This window comes from Ostrea edulis, chromosome 5, assembly GCF_947568905.1.
Source record: "Ostrea edulis chromosome 5, xbOstEdul1.1, whole genome shotgun sequence".
In the NCBI taxonomy this organism is placed as follows: domain Eukaryota; kingdom Metazoa; phylum Mollusca; class Bivalvia; order Ostreida; family Ostreidae; genus Ostrea; species Ostrea edulis.
In genome coordinates this window covers 41179778-41195866 of record NC_079168.1, presented here as the reverse complement: position 1 = coordinate 41195866, position 16089 = coordinate 41179778, and the positions used below count along the sequence as shown (strand labels likewise).

Below are 16089 nucleotides of genomic sequence, written 5' to 3'. Positions count from 1 at the left end.
AAGTCGGTCTTAGGACCAAACGGCCCTTTTTAGGGCCACCCACATGTTACGAAAAGATGCTTTTATGACAATGATTGAGAAACAAATTAACACCAGTTGCACTTTATTAACAAATACATGATTTAATGACAATATACACTTGTTGATCATACCTATAAGCAAAATCATGAATACATTGTCTGTAATGAGTCCAATTTCCTCCCGCTAACCCACACCCAATCTTATAAGGGAAGGCTAAAGTCTTGTACGATAATGTGGCCAATTCACGTAAACATTGTTGAAACCATAGTTCTCGCTGTTCGGGTGTATCTCGATAGCGGGGAATACGCTGAGTTCCTTTTCCGTAATCCCACTGGGCTAAGAAACAAATCACATCAGGGTCTGTAGCATTTGATAAGATGCGTAACGTGCCGGGTATTCCTCGATCGGGTTCTATAGCTAGATTTCTACAGCCTAAGGGTCTCCGTGTAGCATACAAGTTGCCCCACGGATATTTGTCGGCAATACTTTGACTTAATCCATGAGGTTTCACCGTTAAACAATTACATTGTTGTACAATACCATCGACTTTCATAGTGAGTAAATCTCCCTGCACATAAGTCACACTCATGATGTGAATGATGCGTGTCGAGGCTACAGCTTTCGTTTTTATAAGTCACATTCACCCGATGTGTTTGTTGAGTGTCAATCATGGGGTTTCTTTGATAAGGGTTCACTACCCCATTCAAAGTGGCATTAAAATAGGATGAAATAGGTTTTTCTCTATCGATCTAACTATCATTGAGGTTTCTACTGCCTCACAGACGTGAGAAATGAAGTTTTAAAGAGGTCGAGAAGAAACATCGAGCCTCGACTCGACCTCTTTGACCTCTGTTTCTTTGAAAACTATGCGACGTAGCAAAATAAAAATAAGTTTAACGAATTCCGTGCCCCAGAATCTATCAGATTAAATCTACCATGCACAGATATCGAATGTCTAGAAAAAGAAAATGAGAAAAAACTCTCTGCTCGAAAGCACAAATCCGCCATTTTGACGGCCGCCATCTTGGCTTCGTCTCCGAAGCGAGGGATGTTTTCGAGGAGGTCCGCGCTTTTCTGATATATACCGGCGCGCTCGCCAGTTCGCTTCACTGGTGATCCAGCACTGCTTTTAAGAAGAAAGAAGATTTTTGAAGATTTGAAGATGAGCCAAGTACCAAGTCCTCCCATCAAGAACCACAACCTGGTCCCGGAGGATCAGCGTGAGGACTGGGATGCCGAGCTGGAACTGGTACAGCGGCCCCCGGGGCGCATTGTGTTCCAACCCGACGACTCATTTGAGTGGCACTTCTTCTATGAAGGAGTGCCAGATGCCCCCAAGAAGCCGCTCAAGAGACGCCGCCGCCGAAACAAGAAGGCCGCCAGACAGTAATGAGGTAATCAACCTCTAGACAGTGTGGGGGGCTTTCATAGTCCCCCCCCCCCCCGGCCCTTTTCAGGGCCACCCACATCTTATGAAAAGATGCTGTTTATCACAATGCTTGAGAGAAACAAAAACTAACACCAGTTGCACTTTTTTTTTATTAAGAAACTCGCTAAAGTTACACAGTGTTGATAGTTAATAGCTTGCCGTGTTCTTCATAGTCTCCCGTCATGTAACGTAGTCTTTCGGATGCGAGACTATTCTCATATGCTTTCCAACAACATAGGGGATGAACGAAATACCTCATGTTACGCTTCGTTCTCCAGTGTTTCATTTGAATCAATCCTCTTAACGTTTGTTGATCTCGGGTCATGATCAAATACTGGTATTCACTCTGTACGATTTTAACGATATCCTCCGGTCCTGCATTGTCTAAGATAAAAGTCCATGCCATACTTTGAGGAGTTTCTCTCACGCCTTTGACTCTTCTATAAACGGGCACGTAATCCATGTCTAAGTAGACTGATTTTTTAATTGTGGCAAACCTGTCTTATATAGGTACACACAACACAGATTTTTTTTTTTTTTTTTTTTTTAATTTTTATTTTGTAAACAATTAAACATTTGAACAATTAAACATTTGAACAATTAAACATTTGAACAATTACATCAGTGACAAGTTAATACCATGACATTGACAACTTTGTCCTTTATGGGTTCTAGGTTTACGAAATGTCTCTTTAAACCATTGGGCTACATAACGATCTCGTTGTAACGCCGTGCCTTTCCAAGGAAGTAACCAATCTTGAACCGTTTTTCTTTTACGATGGCGTTGATGTAGATAATACACACAATATTGTCCACAGACATCCGTGTTCAACGCTTGATAACAATTTGTGTTATGAATCCAAGTGTCGCCGTGGCGTCGCATAAACGCTTTGATTTCTTGATGCATTGGGGGTAATCCGTAAGAATCAAAATATTCTATGATGGGGCTGTTCAAATACAAACACACCCAGTGGGCTCCGGGGCGATGATGAGGGTCTGTATTGATCACGATCGCTTTTTGGTGGGGTAAGATCTCCGGTAATACATCTCTAGGATACACACCTCCAAACGCAGGGCCTAAATCTCGAGATAAGACGTCTCTCAATTGATACGTGTCCATCAGTAATCGATGCTGACTTCTCGTTGTTTGTTGATTTCTAGCAAATTGTCAAAGACGGCATACACCACGCAGTTTAAGGTCGTCGCTATGCTGTCGGCAAATTGTACTTCTACTCTCAGGTTCCCCGTCTGTATGAGATGAAATTTATCCGTCTGAGCTTCTTGATCTTTGGTGAAATCCATACACCATAGGGTGTAACCGTTTTTATACTCTTCCAGAGTAATGTCGGGAGCCCAATCTTGCCCTAATTTTCCCAATCCTTTGTACAGACTTAAATACGATCTCAGATACTGATCGGCCGTGAAATTCGGTTCCAGGGGACGAGTTTCCATCATGTCTCCATTGATACTGACTTCTAATTTTTTGATTTTCTGATTTTGGAAATTAAACGGATTTTTAGCATCATCCCCGTTAAAGGCGGCGTTTTCCACAAACCCCAAGAGGATGAGTTTGGGCATCTGGCCTTGGAATAGGTGATCGGTGATTTTCGATTGGGTCCCGGTGGGGATCGTGAACGTTTTCACTTCCACTCTTCTCAATGGATATTTAGCTGTTTGAGTACTCAGCTGTTGATTGATCAGATTGATGATCGTTGGAGTCGGTTTGACTTTTCTCACCCACAACACCATACTTTGAATGGCTACTTTCCCACTACTTCCGACATCGGTCATCATGTAGAATTGAGGTCTGGCACGATTGAATCGGAGACGTACGTCTACTCCGTTCGGCAGACATTTCTCTTGCTGAAACAAATCCAGATGTAAACGGTCCATCAAGACAATTTCCTTACTATTATTTATTTTGTGGTGACGTTTTCTCAACCCCACATTCTGAGAATCGTTGGGATATATTGGGGTGGGTAACATTGCATTGATGTTGACTTTATCATTAGCTACGGGAAATTCCTTTGGAGGTTGAACCAGACCAGAATACTCTCGATCTTCCATTTGACCGGCGGTATCTTTTTCCCACAAGGTACAGGCTCTCATCTGAGTTTTCAGAGTTTTGGGGGCATAAGACAGTAATTTTTCCAAGTAGGCTTTGTACGGATAAGTATCCGTTCCGGGGGTAATGACTTTGCCATTGAGACTCACATCGATTTCACTGAATAAGGAATGTAAGATGTTATTGACCGGGGTGGAAGTAGAACCCGCTCCCGTGAGAGCCGTCCCGTCTGCTTTGGTGAATTTACAGACCATCTGGAGATACGATTGAGATAAATCCAGATATTCATCTCCTTGACCTTTGATTTCAAATTCAATGGGAGCCGTATCCGAATTTAACGTACTGGAAATCGGATAATATTCCATCCATTTAGAGTCTTCTAAAGTGACGTTTGTCGGGGGAACTTTAAACAGTTCCAAACTGTCGGTCCCGCACGCGCAGGATTCTCTGTGCATCATTTTTGAACGATGTGTTACTGATCGTTGTTAGGAATCAAATGGGTTCACCCCTCCCTCACATCTCCTTTTTATAGGTTCAGTCGAAAATGTCGAGAGATCGTTTCTTCTTACCCCGGACCGGTGCCTGGGGCTTTCTTTTACGCGGTCCTCCTAAGAGACGTTGTTGAGAGGGGGTCTTGGACTGTCTCTTACGATGTCCTCGTGCACCGGCCTGTCTTTTACGGGGTCCCCCTCTTGCTAAGAGACGATGTTTGGCCATACCGGCTGTATTCTTAGCGGCTCGTATACCATGTGTCTTAAGAGCGTCTTTGAGAGATCTCTTATTTTCTAAAACATCTAACCCCGTCTTTGTGGCGGCCGTCAAAGCTTGTTTAGCTCCCGTTTTGAGTAAATCGGTAAAAAACCCTTTTCCTCTCTGTTTTCTTTTCTTTCTCCTCATAACGGTTGCTAACGCCTCCCTATCGGTAAAAAAGCCTTTTCCTCTCTGTTTTCTTCTTTTCTTTCTCCTCATAGTGGTTGCTAACGCTTGCCTTCCGTGAGTTCTGAGCGCTTGTTTGAGAGATCGTTTATTTTCTAAGACATCTAACCCCGTCCGGTACCCGGCTTTCACCATACCCGCTAAAACACTGTCCCCTTGACGGGATCTTAATTTTTGTTGAATTCTCGGCATGGCCATACGACCCGTATTTTTGATGGCTTGTATTCCGTGTGTCTTGATGGCATCTTTGAGAGACCGTTTATTTTCTAAGACATCTAACCCCGTTTTAGCGACTGCTGATAAAGCACTTTTAGCTCCCGATTTGAGCAAATCGGTGAATAAACCTTTTCCCCATTGCGTGGGGTTAACCTTTTTGAGGAAATCGACGAAACCTGCCCTCCCTTTGCCCCCTTGTGGTGGCGGTATTAGATTGGGCAAGGAAAATCCTCCGATGACTTTAGCGGCTGTGTTAACAAGGCCACGAGCCAAACTCTTGGACCAATCTCCAAAATATCCATCGCCTGTTTGTGGTGCGGGGCTCCCTCCCAGTAACCCTCCAACGACCTGACCGATCACGGGAGCCGCTAGTTTACCGACTGTTTTTAAGAGACTACCCCATCCATGACCCCGCTGGTGTAATAAACCTCGTTGATACTGCATCTTTGTCGAGACTGACCCCTTTCAGAGCCTTACCCGCTTTTTATACTTTTTGCGACCCCTCTTTTTTCTTTTCATACCTTTACCCCCTTGAACGGCGCCGGCTATGGCAGTAGCAATCAAAGGGAGGAGAATGGTGAATAATCCGTGTCCTTTCTGTCGTCTGACTCCGCGATGATACTTCATCGTCACACGACTTTTCTCTTCAATACACTTTTCGGAAATGAAGTTTCACGATCGTTCTTCCATTTAAAAAGGGCATGGGGGTCCCCAGACAGGTCATGATGTGAATATCGATGGTATCGAAATGTTTTTTACTCAGTTTCAAATATTCTGCTCGGATAGGTTTCCATTTGGCTTGTTGTCTATCATCTTGATGAAAGGTACAAGGAACCACTCTTAATAATTTCAATTCGTTGGACCCCACCACTTGCGGATCCACCACATCGCAATACACGTACATGGATTTCAGATTTTCGTACAAATCCATGGTATGGTTAGCTAAGTAAGTCACGTTCAACCACGTAGTCATGGGTTCATTGGGAATGATGAGTTTCTCACTCCCTATTCCGAGTTTGTAAGCTAAGCCAGTGGGAAAACGGATGGCTAAGGCTGTTTTTTTAAGTATACTACCATGAAACTGATACATGACTCGATCATATTTCTCGAAGTACACTAATTTCATAGAATTCTCTTCTCGCGGATCGCCGGCTGTTTTCCATATCTTTGCGAATGTTCTGTGCAAGGCTTCATTGATTTCATCGATTAAAGCCGTGGAATGAATGTAAGCCCCAGTTCTAAAGTGAATTCGGTAAATAGTCATCATAGCATTGAGTGGAATGACATCCCCCCAATCCGTATGGGTCCAATCAACCACTACAGCACAACGATTTAAAGGGATCGAGTTTTTTTTGGTCAGTGTAAATCGACCCCATTTAAACGTATCTGGATTTTTAACCTGTTGGGCGTAAGCTGTAGGGATAAGGATGTCAAAATAAGCCTCTTCCTTTGTAATGTTTTTCAAGGCATTGGTATACATCATTTCGGTTAACCCTACTTCCCATTCTCCGTCCGTTAAATCCAGGGTTTGTGGTAATAAGGTTTTAAATTGAGCCGTCGTATTATTTGAAAAAGCTTCCATAGACCCGTCACTGAGGAGAGTCATGTAAAACCCTTCTCGGTGAGCCATGATGATTCAAATGATGACCATGTCTCCCTTCCTTCTCTATTTATACTCATAACACAATGAACATTTTCATATTTTATTGAACATACAACATAATGTTAATACACAATTTTACATGTCATTCTTCTTGATCGCGACCACCACCGCAAGTCAACGATTGTAGAAAAGAGTCTTCCAACTCTAGTGTTCCTCTCTCGACTAAACGGCGGCGCATCATCAGATAGTGTCGGGTTCCCCAGCAATCGGCCACATCATACCCCTCCTGTAATCTGTCTTTGAAATGTCGGAGACAGTCCTTGGAATTGTCAAACCAAGGACTCTCAATCAATGTCCATTCCGATTCGTGTTGTCGTCCGAAACATCCCCAATGGGCTTTCACTTTCCAACGAAAATCTTGATACTTGGTCTTCATGATAAAGGCTGACCATCCGTGAGGTATCAGTATACGTTTGTACAAGTACACCGGTTGATCTAACACTTTGTGTTGTTTACAATGTCTCAAACACATCTTCTTATCCGCAAACCATGCCGTTTTCTTTCCCTCTTGTTTCCATGCGTACTGTGTGTTAGCCATGGTGAACTGGTGAATCTGAAGAAGATCGTTCCTGTTTTATACTCGGGCTCGCTAACGTCATTTGTGGACTAGGCATGACGTAGCCTACGAGAGAACTTAATGTGACCATCCAAAAATCACGATTGGAATCGCCTAAGGCTAACATTACGACCGACGTAATAATGATTGTTAAACACAGGAATAATTGTGCAAAATACACAATTTCTGCTCGAGGGACTTTTTCACCCAAGAATTTCCATTGGACGGTCATGGCAGAATGAAATCCGCTTGCGGAATCCATGAGTCAAAACTAGGGGGATATCCTTTCCAACGCACTTTGACTTCTGAAATGACTTTTTTCCCCACGCGGCGCTTTTTATACCCTAAGATCTCCTCCACTTCGTAGACATCGTCTTTTTTAATTACTGCTTGTAATTCTTTATCGTAAAACGTTCCTTCTAATTCTTCTCCATGGTCGTCTTTAATTCGATATACGTTGAGTCCTGGAACTTTTCTGGAAATGGTAAACAATTCTGTCGTCCAATTCGGTAAATAACCTTTTTCAAATGTACGTTTCGCTTTACTGATCCGTACACGATCTCCCGCTTGTAATGAAGAGGTCGATGATAGTTTCTGTTTTCCGTACAAGATTTTCCATACTTTCAAGACGTTCTTGGCATTGACTTGAGCAGGAGCTCTCTGAATACTGCGATGATACGTGTGATTGTAACCGTGTACCAGATCGGGTAAAACATCCACATACCGTCGTGTTTTATGACGTGTAAAATATCGCCACATACGTGCTTTCAGGGTGCGTTGAAAACGCTCCACAATACTAGCTTTGGTTTCGGCATTACGCGTCGTAAAGAAATGAATGGATTTGAAGGCTTGCAGAAATTCTTTATTTGTGAATTCTCTCCCTTGATCCGATTGAATGCGAACGGGGTGACGTCCGTCTCGAAATATCCATTTGAGGCCTTGTATCATTTCTTTCCCCGTTTTCTGTTTTAAAGGCACCACCCACGCATATTTCGACAACACATCAATCGCACACAATAAAAACGTATACCCATCATTGTATTTCTTCAAGTTCGAGACGTCGGCTAAATCTAACTGCCATTGTTCGTCTATATCCGTCACTCGCGTCTGTTGTCTTTTAAATTTCCGACGTATGGGCTTATGTAGGGTATACGTATCCTGTTCTTTGAACCATTCTCGAATTTGAGCAAGAGTAATCTTATGACCTAATTTACGCACTTGACGGTATAAAGCCTGTACTCCTCCATACCCTGTCTTAGGGTCGTAATAAAGTCGCTGTAAGATCTGATTCCTAGATTTTTTCATGGTAGCGTTAACCATTTTCCAATTTCACGTGATGTCTTTTTACCAGCCTCCCTGATATTTTTAGGGGTCATCATTCGTCTGGGAGTTTCATAGAAAGATTGGTCAAAACCCGAGATTTCTTGAAATCCGCTCTCATCTTCATCTATAGGTTTAGGAGTACTGATTTTTCCGGGCTTGTCCATCGCTTTTATAACATCACGATTGGTCACATATCCTTTAGGGGCATTCGTTTCTTTTAAAGCTTGGGCAAATTGCTGTAACCCTGCAGGGGGTTCACGATGTTTTAAAGGTTTTTGTCTCTGGGACTCGGTGATTAAATCCACGATATTGGAATCGGGAACCTTATGTCCTCTATAACTGATTTCTCCTTCTTTACTCCAAGTTAAGACTTTGGATTTCTTGAGATGATCGAGTAATAAACCCGCTTTCTTTTGACCCGGTTTACTGACACTTTTGATAATCTGATCTTCTAATGCATTGGTATCTGCGACTGTGGCACCCCCAGGCGGTGTCGGTGGTAAAGGTTTAGACGGAGTCTGTTGTCGTGCTTGTTGTAAATATTGTCGATATCGATGAAGTTGATGCCCATACAAAGCTACTTTTTCCCCCTCGGTTAAATCATCTCGATGTTCGATGTCATCTAATTCACTGCGTAACCCCACGGTCGATTGAAATTCGGGAGGTTTGGGTAATTTTCCCTTCAACTCATTCAGCATGGCTTCGGGTACTAATACCATTTTACGACTCATCTTCTATTGGGATATTTGCAAATTTTGTTAATTCCACAAACGAATGAAGCCAAGCCCCCTTTCTGATTGAGTAACGCTCGTCGTTTTTTCACGGGTTGCGGCTGCACCATGCGTCTTAAGATGTGCTTCTTAGGACCAAGTTGTCGCTTCTGAGCGGGAGTGAGAGGAATCACCCCTTTTAATATATTGTACACGATCTCACAAATCTTTAGAATGCAGTCATTGGAACAATATTTGATGACCTCTCTCTTTAATTTGGAGGAATAATGAGGAGCTGCTAAGGTTTGCAAGAGGGGTAAATGAGGTCTTAATCGGGATTCACACTTCTTCGTATCAGCCATAGTGTAATAATGAAGGTCTGTGCACATTCCCCCTGCTTTTTATAGTGTTACGCGCTCGGGTGTTGGGGATTGAAACGCCCGTGATGAACGGTCTCCTCGTGACGATCGCGGCTACTTTTCAAATTGTATTGCAGAGGACAATATCGACATTTGTATTTCTGCTTAGGGGTCGATGTGCTTAAGGGAGTAAAATGTGCCATACCCCCAAAGGCTTGACCAAAACTGGGTAAGGCTGTATCGGTGGTTCTGGAAGTTCCTATGGGTCCTCGCATGGCTCGTTCCATTTTCTTTTCAGCTAATCCTTGTTTCAGTTCTGCTAAAGTCTTCGTTTTCCTGGGTGGGGTTGTTTGAGGTGTCATATATTTCGAAAAAGGGATTTTCACGATGAGTTTAGGGGTCTTCTTCTTCTTAGGAAATTTAGCCATGCGCAAGAGATAAGGAGCCAGGACACTGGTTTTAGGATCGTGGGTCTTCCGGTGAATGATGAGTTTCGGAACTTTCTTAGGAACTTTCTTTTTTCTTTTCTTAGCTAAGGCTAAGAGGGAAGGGGGTAACACACGTGTTTTCTTTTGCTTCACGACTCTCGCCACACTACGAGGACGTCTTTTACGTTTTTGCCCCGTTTCCCATTTGAACAAATGACGAATGATGGTCCCTCCTAAGAATCCGGCTCCACCCCGTTTCAAAATGGCTTTTTTACGATCTTCTTCATTCGCATTCTTATTGGCAATGACATTCAAGTCGTGACGATGTGTTTGAATGAAACGCCCCGTGAGTTTATTCACGGGTAAGACTCCTCGTAATAAATTTTTAGCGCCCATGGCAAACCAGTTGAGTAAGGCTTTACGCCCTAATTCAATGAGATGGGCTCGTTGAACGGGATCCCGTTCCCGCTGTAAACGTCGTAACGTTTTCACTAATTTACTCTTGGCTGTAGGTCTACCCATGATGAAAGTTGTTTGTGAAATGAAATGAATAGTCATTCATAATGATATTTATACTCTCGGTGGCATGTGCACCGCTAAGGTAGAAAAGAGTTGACTTCTTAATCTTAAATCCTCGGGTGTCTGAGGACTTAAATCGACTAGTAAATACCCGTGAGGAATACTGGTGGCTTCATCATACGCGGGTAATAAATGAGGCATTTGTAATTGACGACTTAATACCCCAATCTGAGATTTATCTCTAGGATTTTTAAACAACACGAGATAGTGGGCATTCAGACTGATAGTACGATGTTGCACGGCGCGATCAAATAGATTTTGCGTGATATATATAACACTGGTATTACGATGATGTGCTTTGCGCGTAAACCAATCTACAATAGATTCTATGGCTTTACCACCCATCATATCATCAAAAATGAGTAAATGGCGAGTAGTGAGATCGGCGACTAATTTCTCATCGTCTTGAGGAATGTTGTGAACGAATGTTACAGCTTTTTGTAATGATTCGTAAGCCGGTTGCCATTCTCGATAACACCATACTATTTTTTCTGGGGGTGGTGATATCCACTGCGTATTTTGTACCAGTTGCTTCACAAATTCCGTTTTACCCGATTTAGAGGGACCCGCCACCACCATAGTAAATTCATGTTTCAATTGAACGGGGCCAGTGTCTCGTAGGCATACATCTTGATAAATGACACAAGTTCATGGGATCATACATATTTATTAACAAGTAAAAATACGAACCTTTTCTACAAAAGAATCTCTACAAATAGGACATGTTCTAAGTCCTGAAGCACACATAGCACAAGTACATAAATGACCACAAGGTAAAAAAGCAATTCTCAAGTCTCGTTCTAAACAAATGTGACATTTCTGGGTACACATTGGATTTCCTCCCCCGTCTAAGGGTAAGTCTCCCCAATCGCGATCACTGTCTTTAGCGCGGGCATAGGCATTGAAGGCTTGTCGTACCCATTTGACACTTTTATTGCACAACACGTAAGCACAATGAGGGCTCCAATAGGCATGTTCTATCCAAGGATCGTCCCCGGGTTCCCAATGTTTGAGAGACAATGTGCAATGAAAACAACGCACATGATCATCCATTCCTTTGTAAAAGAATCCGGCTTCTGCAATGTTAGGTAATAAGTTCAACAGAATATCGGGGGCTGTATGAAATGACACTAGACGAGCCGATAATTCACCATAGGAAGGCACTGAAGGATTCTGTAGTGATCCGTATTTACTCATTTTGCAGACTGATGTTTTTCTCAAGACGCGTTTCCTTTTTTATACCTAATATCCATAAGGAAGCGTGTTGTAATGGTGAACCCGCTGTCGCTTGTCGTACACTACGCGGTATTTCTTTACTAAGGGGATGGTGCGCGCGTTCTCTGAATGTAGTGAGGATAACGCACGTGGACTTCTTCTTCTTCCCCTTTTAACATTTTTTCTAAGGTAGCGAGTGAGACGATCTTAGAAGCGCGATAATTGAACGTCAGTCCTTTGACTTTGCACATTGATTTTCCCCCCTGGGTCTCGTATGCATAATTTTTAGGGCCTCCCGACATGTACTTGATGATACGATCTCCACTCAATTCATCGGTCCAGCCGCCTAAACTGTTGACAATGGTAGGGTTAAATTGGGTCTCGTCATGTTGATAGATAATACTATCCGTATCAAAATAGAGGACGCGATCCCCCAAAGGTTCTAACGTCTCGTAGAGATGTAAACGAGCATGCGCTGTGGTAAAACAAGCCAGCACTACGTTTCCAAAAGGACAGTCTTCTAGGAATTCTTCTTTCTCTTGATAATTGATTAGCATCATGTCAGTTTCCGGATGATCTTGATTTTCCAGCAGCTCGACTCCTTTGATTTCTAGAGTGGCATCTTGTAATTTTTTCTGTAATTCTTCTTCTTCGGTTAAATACTGTGTTTGTGGTAGTTGTAATCGTTGTGCAAATTTTCCCCAGAGACAATTTAAAAAGAGTTTGGCAATGGTTCTACGGACGGGGTTTTTCTCGATGTCTATTAGATTCATGAAGATGCCTTCCCGGCGCCGGATCTCATCGATGTAGTCTTGTTTCTGTTCGGGCGTCTGACATTCATCGGGAAATCCGGAAGCTTCTTGTTTAATTTTTAAAAAAGTATCGATGTAAGATCGAAACAAGTCCTGACTGGTCTTTTCAAAATGCCAGACTTCATAGATGCGGTCGAGCCGATAACCGAGATCTAGAGCTTTGTGTACTTCTACGGTCACCCAGGTGCCAGTCAGACTGCGTTCTGAATCGCTGTGACTGCATCGATCGTCGGGTCCTAAGTTGCGATGTTCGGCGCAGGTTCGGCATAAGGGGAAAAGTAATTTTCCTCCCGTCTTATAGGGTAAGACGGGGTGATACAGACCTCGGGGTGGTAAGACACGACAACGAATGAGACCAAAGTACTCTCTCACATTCTTGAAATCGCTGGTGATGACTTGAGGATGATCGATGGGAAACGTTCTGTATTTCAACACGTAAGGATACAGAGAACACACATCGACGTATCGCATGTCTCCCTCCTCGCAATACAGGCGAGTAGCATTGGTACGACCTCCGTATAAGGCATCGCGGGGATTTAAGGGGTCCTGAATATCGAGGTCTCGTAGTAATGTTTGTAACTCTGGAATGTTTTTCACTTGTCGATCAAACTCGTGTTCCCAGATGCTCACGACGGTATATCCTTGTTGCTCTAAGGCGGCGGCGCGTTTCAAGGTCTGCTCGTACAGGATTTGATACGTCTGCTGGACTCGATGGGGGTGAGTTTCAGTCAACAGATTCGGATAACAGGTGGGGCACCCGTGCCAGTAGCAGCCGTAAAATTCGTACACGGTGCGGGATTCCTCCTCGTAGCCGTCCACCGTATAAGGGCCTATGGTAATTTCGCCCCCGTTCTTAGCATGACGTATGTTGCGGTTCAGGGAGGTGAGCCAGCGACAGGCCTTGGCCGAGTAGCGGCGCGACGGTTGATATCCCATATTGGGGATGATGGCTATGGTGTCCTGTGCCATGAATCCTCGGCGATACGCTAAATTAGCCGTGCTGGCAAAAGTGATGGATTCCTGAAACGGGTCGACGCGGACGAGTCCGTAGAGCGTCGCCTTAAATTGCGCACAACAACGGCGTAAAATATCCACATCCGAGATACAGTAAGCCAGGAATTCCTTCTGGAAATCGAACACTTTCCCGGCCTGTTGAGTGTACCAGGTATAGAAGGCTGCACGATTAGCGATCGACATGTCGTCAGGATTGTAGTAGTGAGCATCGGGATAAGCCCCCACGTAATTCTGATTCTGTTCCGTGTTAAAAAAGTGGGGGAAATAACCTTTTTTCAGTTCTGTTAATCCAAACGCAGAGGGCATCTTGGCGAGGGGAAAGGGGAGGAAATTATATGAATCGATGAATCTCAAGCCGAGCACTCCCATGCACAAGATTTTACTGCCGTTGAGGATGACTGCGGGTTTGATACAGGCCGTATGCACTAGATAGTTCAAGATGAACTGCCCATCGTATCCCTTGAAATTGTGCGCAATGACGGTCGTTTCATCGTGTTTGAAAGTCACTTTACCCTTCTCGTCCGTCTCGGATTGTAACAACCAGTCCATAAACTGTTTTAAGGTGTCGGGGCCTTGAAATACGAAGCGGCGTTGCGAACCAAACGCATGACAGTGATCACAGCGCATGTCGATGTCTAAACTATCGCAATGTTGACACACGCGTTCGGCCACACAGAGGTTAGGGGTGTGAACTCCGTTTTCCTGTGTACATTCAAAATCGAAATAAATGTACATTTTCAATTCCTTGTTGCGTTTGGGCTTGGGTTTCTTTTGAACGAAGCAGAAATGTGGGGTGGTGACGAGTTTCTTGCAGATGTGACATTGTGTTTTTCCCCCGCACGCGTGTCCCTTTAATAATTGCTTAGACATCCATTTCTGGCACTGGTCGCAACGTCCCATTAAATTACACACGGTTGTCGCGGTATTGCTACTGTAAGGTTTCAAGTGGGTCTGGTAACACGCAGCATTTCTAAAAAATCCCTTACAATGAGAGCATTCCGTGCGGGTGCCGTCCGGGGAACAGGGGGTGTCGGCCAAACAAAACGAACAGCGGTGAGGGCAGACGGTACGGTGGTCTTCGATGTGGCTATATCCAACATCACAATAATCGCAATAATATGGATTTTCTGTCATTCCCGCCATCGATGTTATGGTATCGTAATGTTCGTTATCCAACAGGATGTTCAAACATTTTCCGCTCCCCTGACCTCTGTAGATGGGGTCTAATCGTAATCGCTGCGTGTTTGTCTTAAAATGGAATATTTTCAAGCGATACTCGGGAGCCAAGACCTGATGTAATTTCTCCCATTCCTGAGGGCCACAAGGTTGATCGTTTGCACACCCGGTGAGTTCCATGAGCGCTAAGGCCTGTCGTTTCTGGTCGAGAGCTTGTGTATCCCCAAGTCTCATACGTTTCCATTTCTTCTCCCATTCGGGGTCGGAATGCTCGGGTTTTTGACTGTGTAACTGTGCCACGACAATAGCTCGAGGTAGACATAATGAATCGTCGGGGTTTTGAATACGAACGATGGCTCTCTTGGAAATCTTAAATTTCTCCTTATCCACATGCAGATGTTTTTTCTTGTTTCCCCTGCTACCTTGAGGATATTTGACATGAAAAAAATCTAACTGTGTGGCACCGTCTGTCATCAGGAACTCTTTCTTGGATTGCTGTACGGCTTCTATCTTATTCAAAATTTTATCCTCGTTGAGATTCTTGGATTGTGTGAATTCTACCCAAATCTCGGAATCCAAAGACGGGTGTCGAATGTTGAGCCTTACATAATCATTGGGGTTGCACTGCATTTCCCGTTTCACATTTTTGAGCATATCTTTGAATAATCGCCGAATAAAGGAAGAATCTGGAAGCTCTTTGAAAGTAACGTTGTACACATTTTGTTTCACTTTAAATTTCCTGGAATGCCGCCCTCTGTCGAGCTTGATTTGATAATATTCCGACACTAACTGGCGTTTTTCTCTATTTATCCCCCCTCCCCGCTGTAAAAATCTCACTCGTCGCCAGTTTTCTCTGCGGAGTTGTAATTCACGCTCTCGCTGTATGTGAAGTTGTTCCTCTAAAAATCTCAATCGCTGTTCAATATAATTGGTTGGGAGCCCATTTCTGCTATTCCGTAAGTCGTTGGGTATTCGCTCAGACATGGTTATGAAAGTGACAACGCGAATTGTGTATTGCGTTTATATACTTATTGTGACGTCATAGAAAAGCAGGTTTTTCCACAACGTCAGCTATAATGTTCCAGTCCTAGCTCGGCCACAGCGTCATATAGAATGTTCCACAACGTCAATAACTCTCTAAATTAATTAGATTGTTTATTTAATAAATGTGTAAACTTCACATCATGCGTTTATTATAGTGGATTTTAAAGGATTTACACACGGCTCGTCGTCATAACGACTTTAGCTAGTGTTATCGATTCTACCCCATCGTTGCGTTATACCGCTATCGACCCATTGTTGCGTCATACCACGCGCTCTAGTTCATATCGGCCTACCCCTGCACAACACGCGCTAGGCACGCCCCGCCTTAGCGCTACCTCGACACGCGATAGGCACGCCCCGCCTTAGCAACGGCCGCTCTCCAGTGCGTTCTAAAACTTGACCTTTTGACCTCAAAAGTGCACTCAGTTGAACCAGCCATCGGGACGCGTTATACTACTTGTAATGTCAGATTTTCATCATTATAATCTCGCTAGTTTTTCTAATGTAATTTTATGTAGAGTCCATAGTTACGAAGTAAAAGTG

General features: G+C 43.6%; 1 protein-coding gene across 1 annotated transcript; it reads right to left on the bottom strand.

Annotated features, from left to right (window-relative positions):
* Positions 1 to 11601: 11601 nt before the first annotated feature.
* LOC130054950 (uncharacterized) lies at positions 11602 to 15486 on the bottom strand. Its single transcript, XM_056166076.1, has one exon. It carries the CDS (start codon positions 15484 to 15486, stop codon positions 11602 to 11604), a length of 3885 nt encoding a protein of 1294 aa, XP_056022051.1.
* Positions 15487 to 16089: the final 603 nt, after the last annotated feature.

Coding starts and splice junctions, on each gene's coding strand:
- LOC130054950 (XM_056166076.1), bottom strand. CDS start 15,486: ATGTCTGAGCGAATACCCAACGACTTACGGAATAGCAGAAATGGGCTC.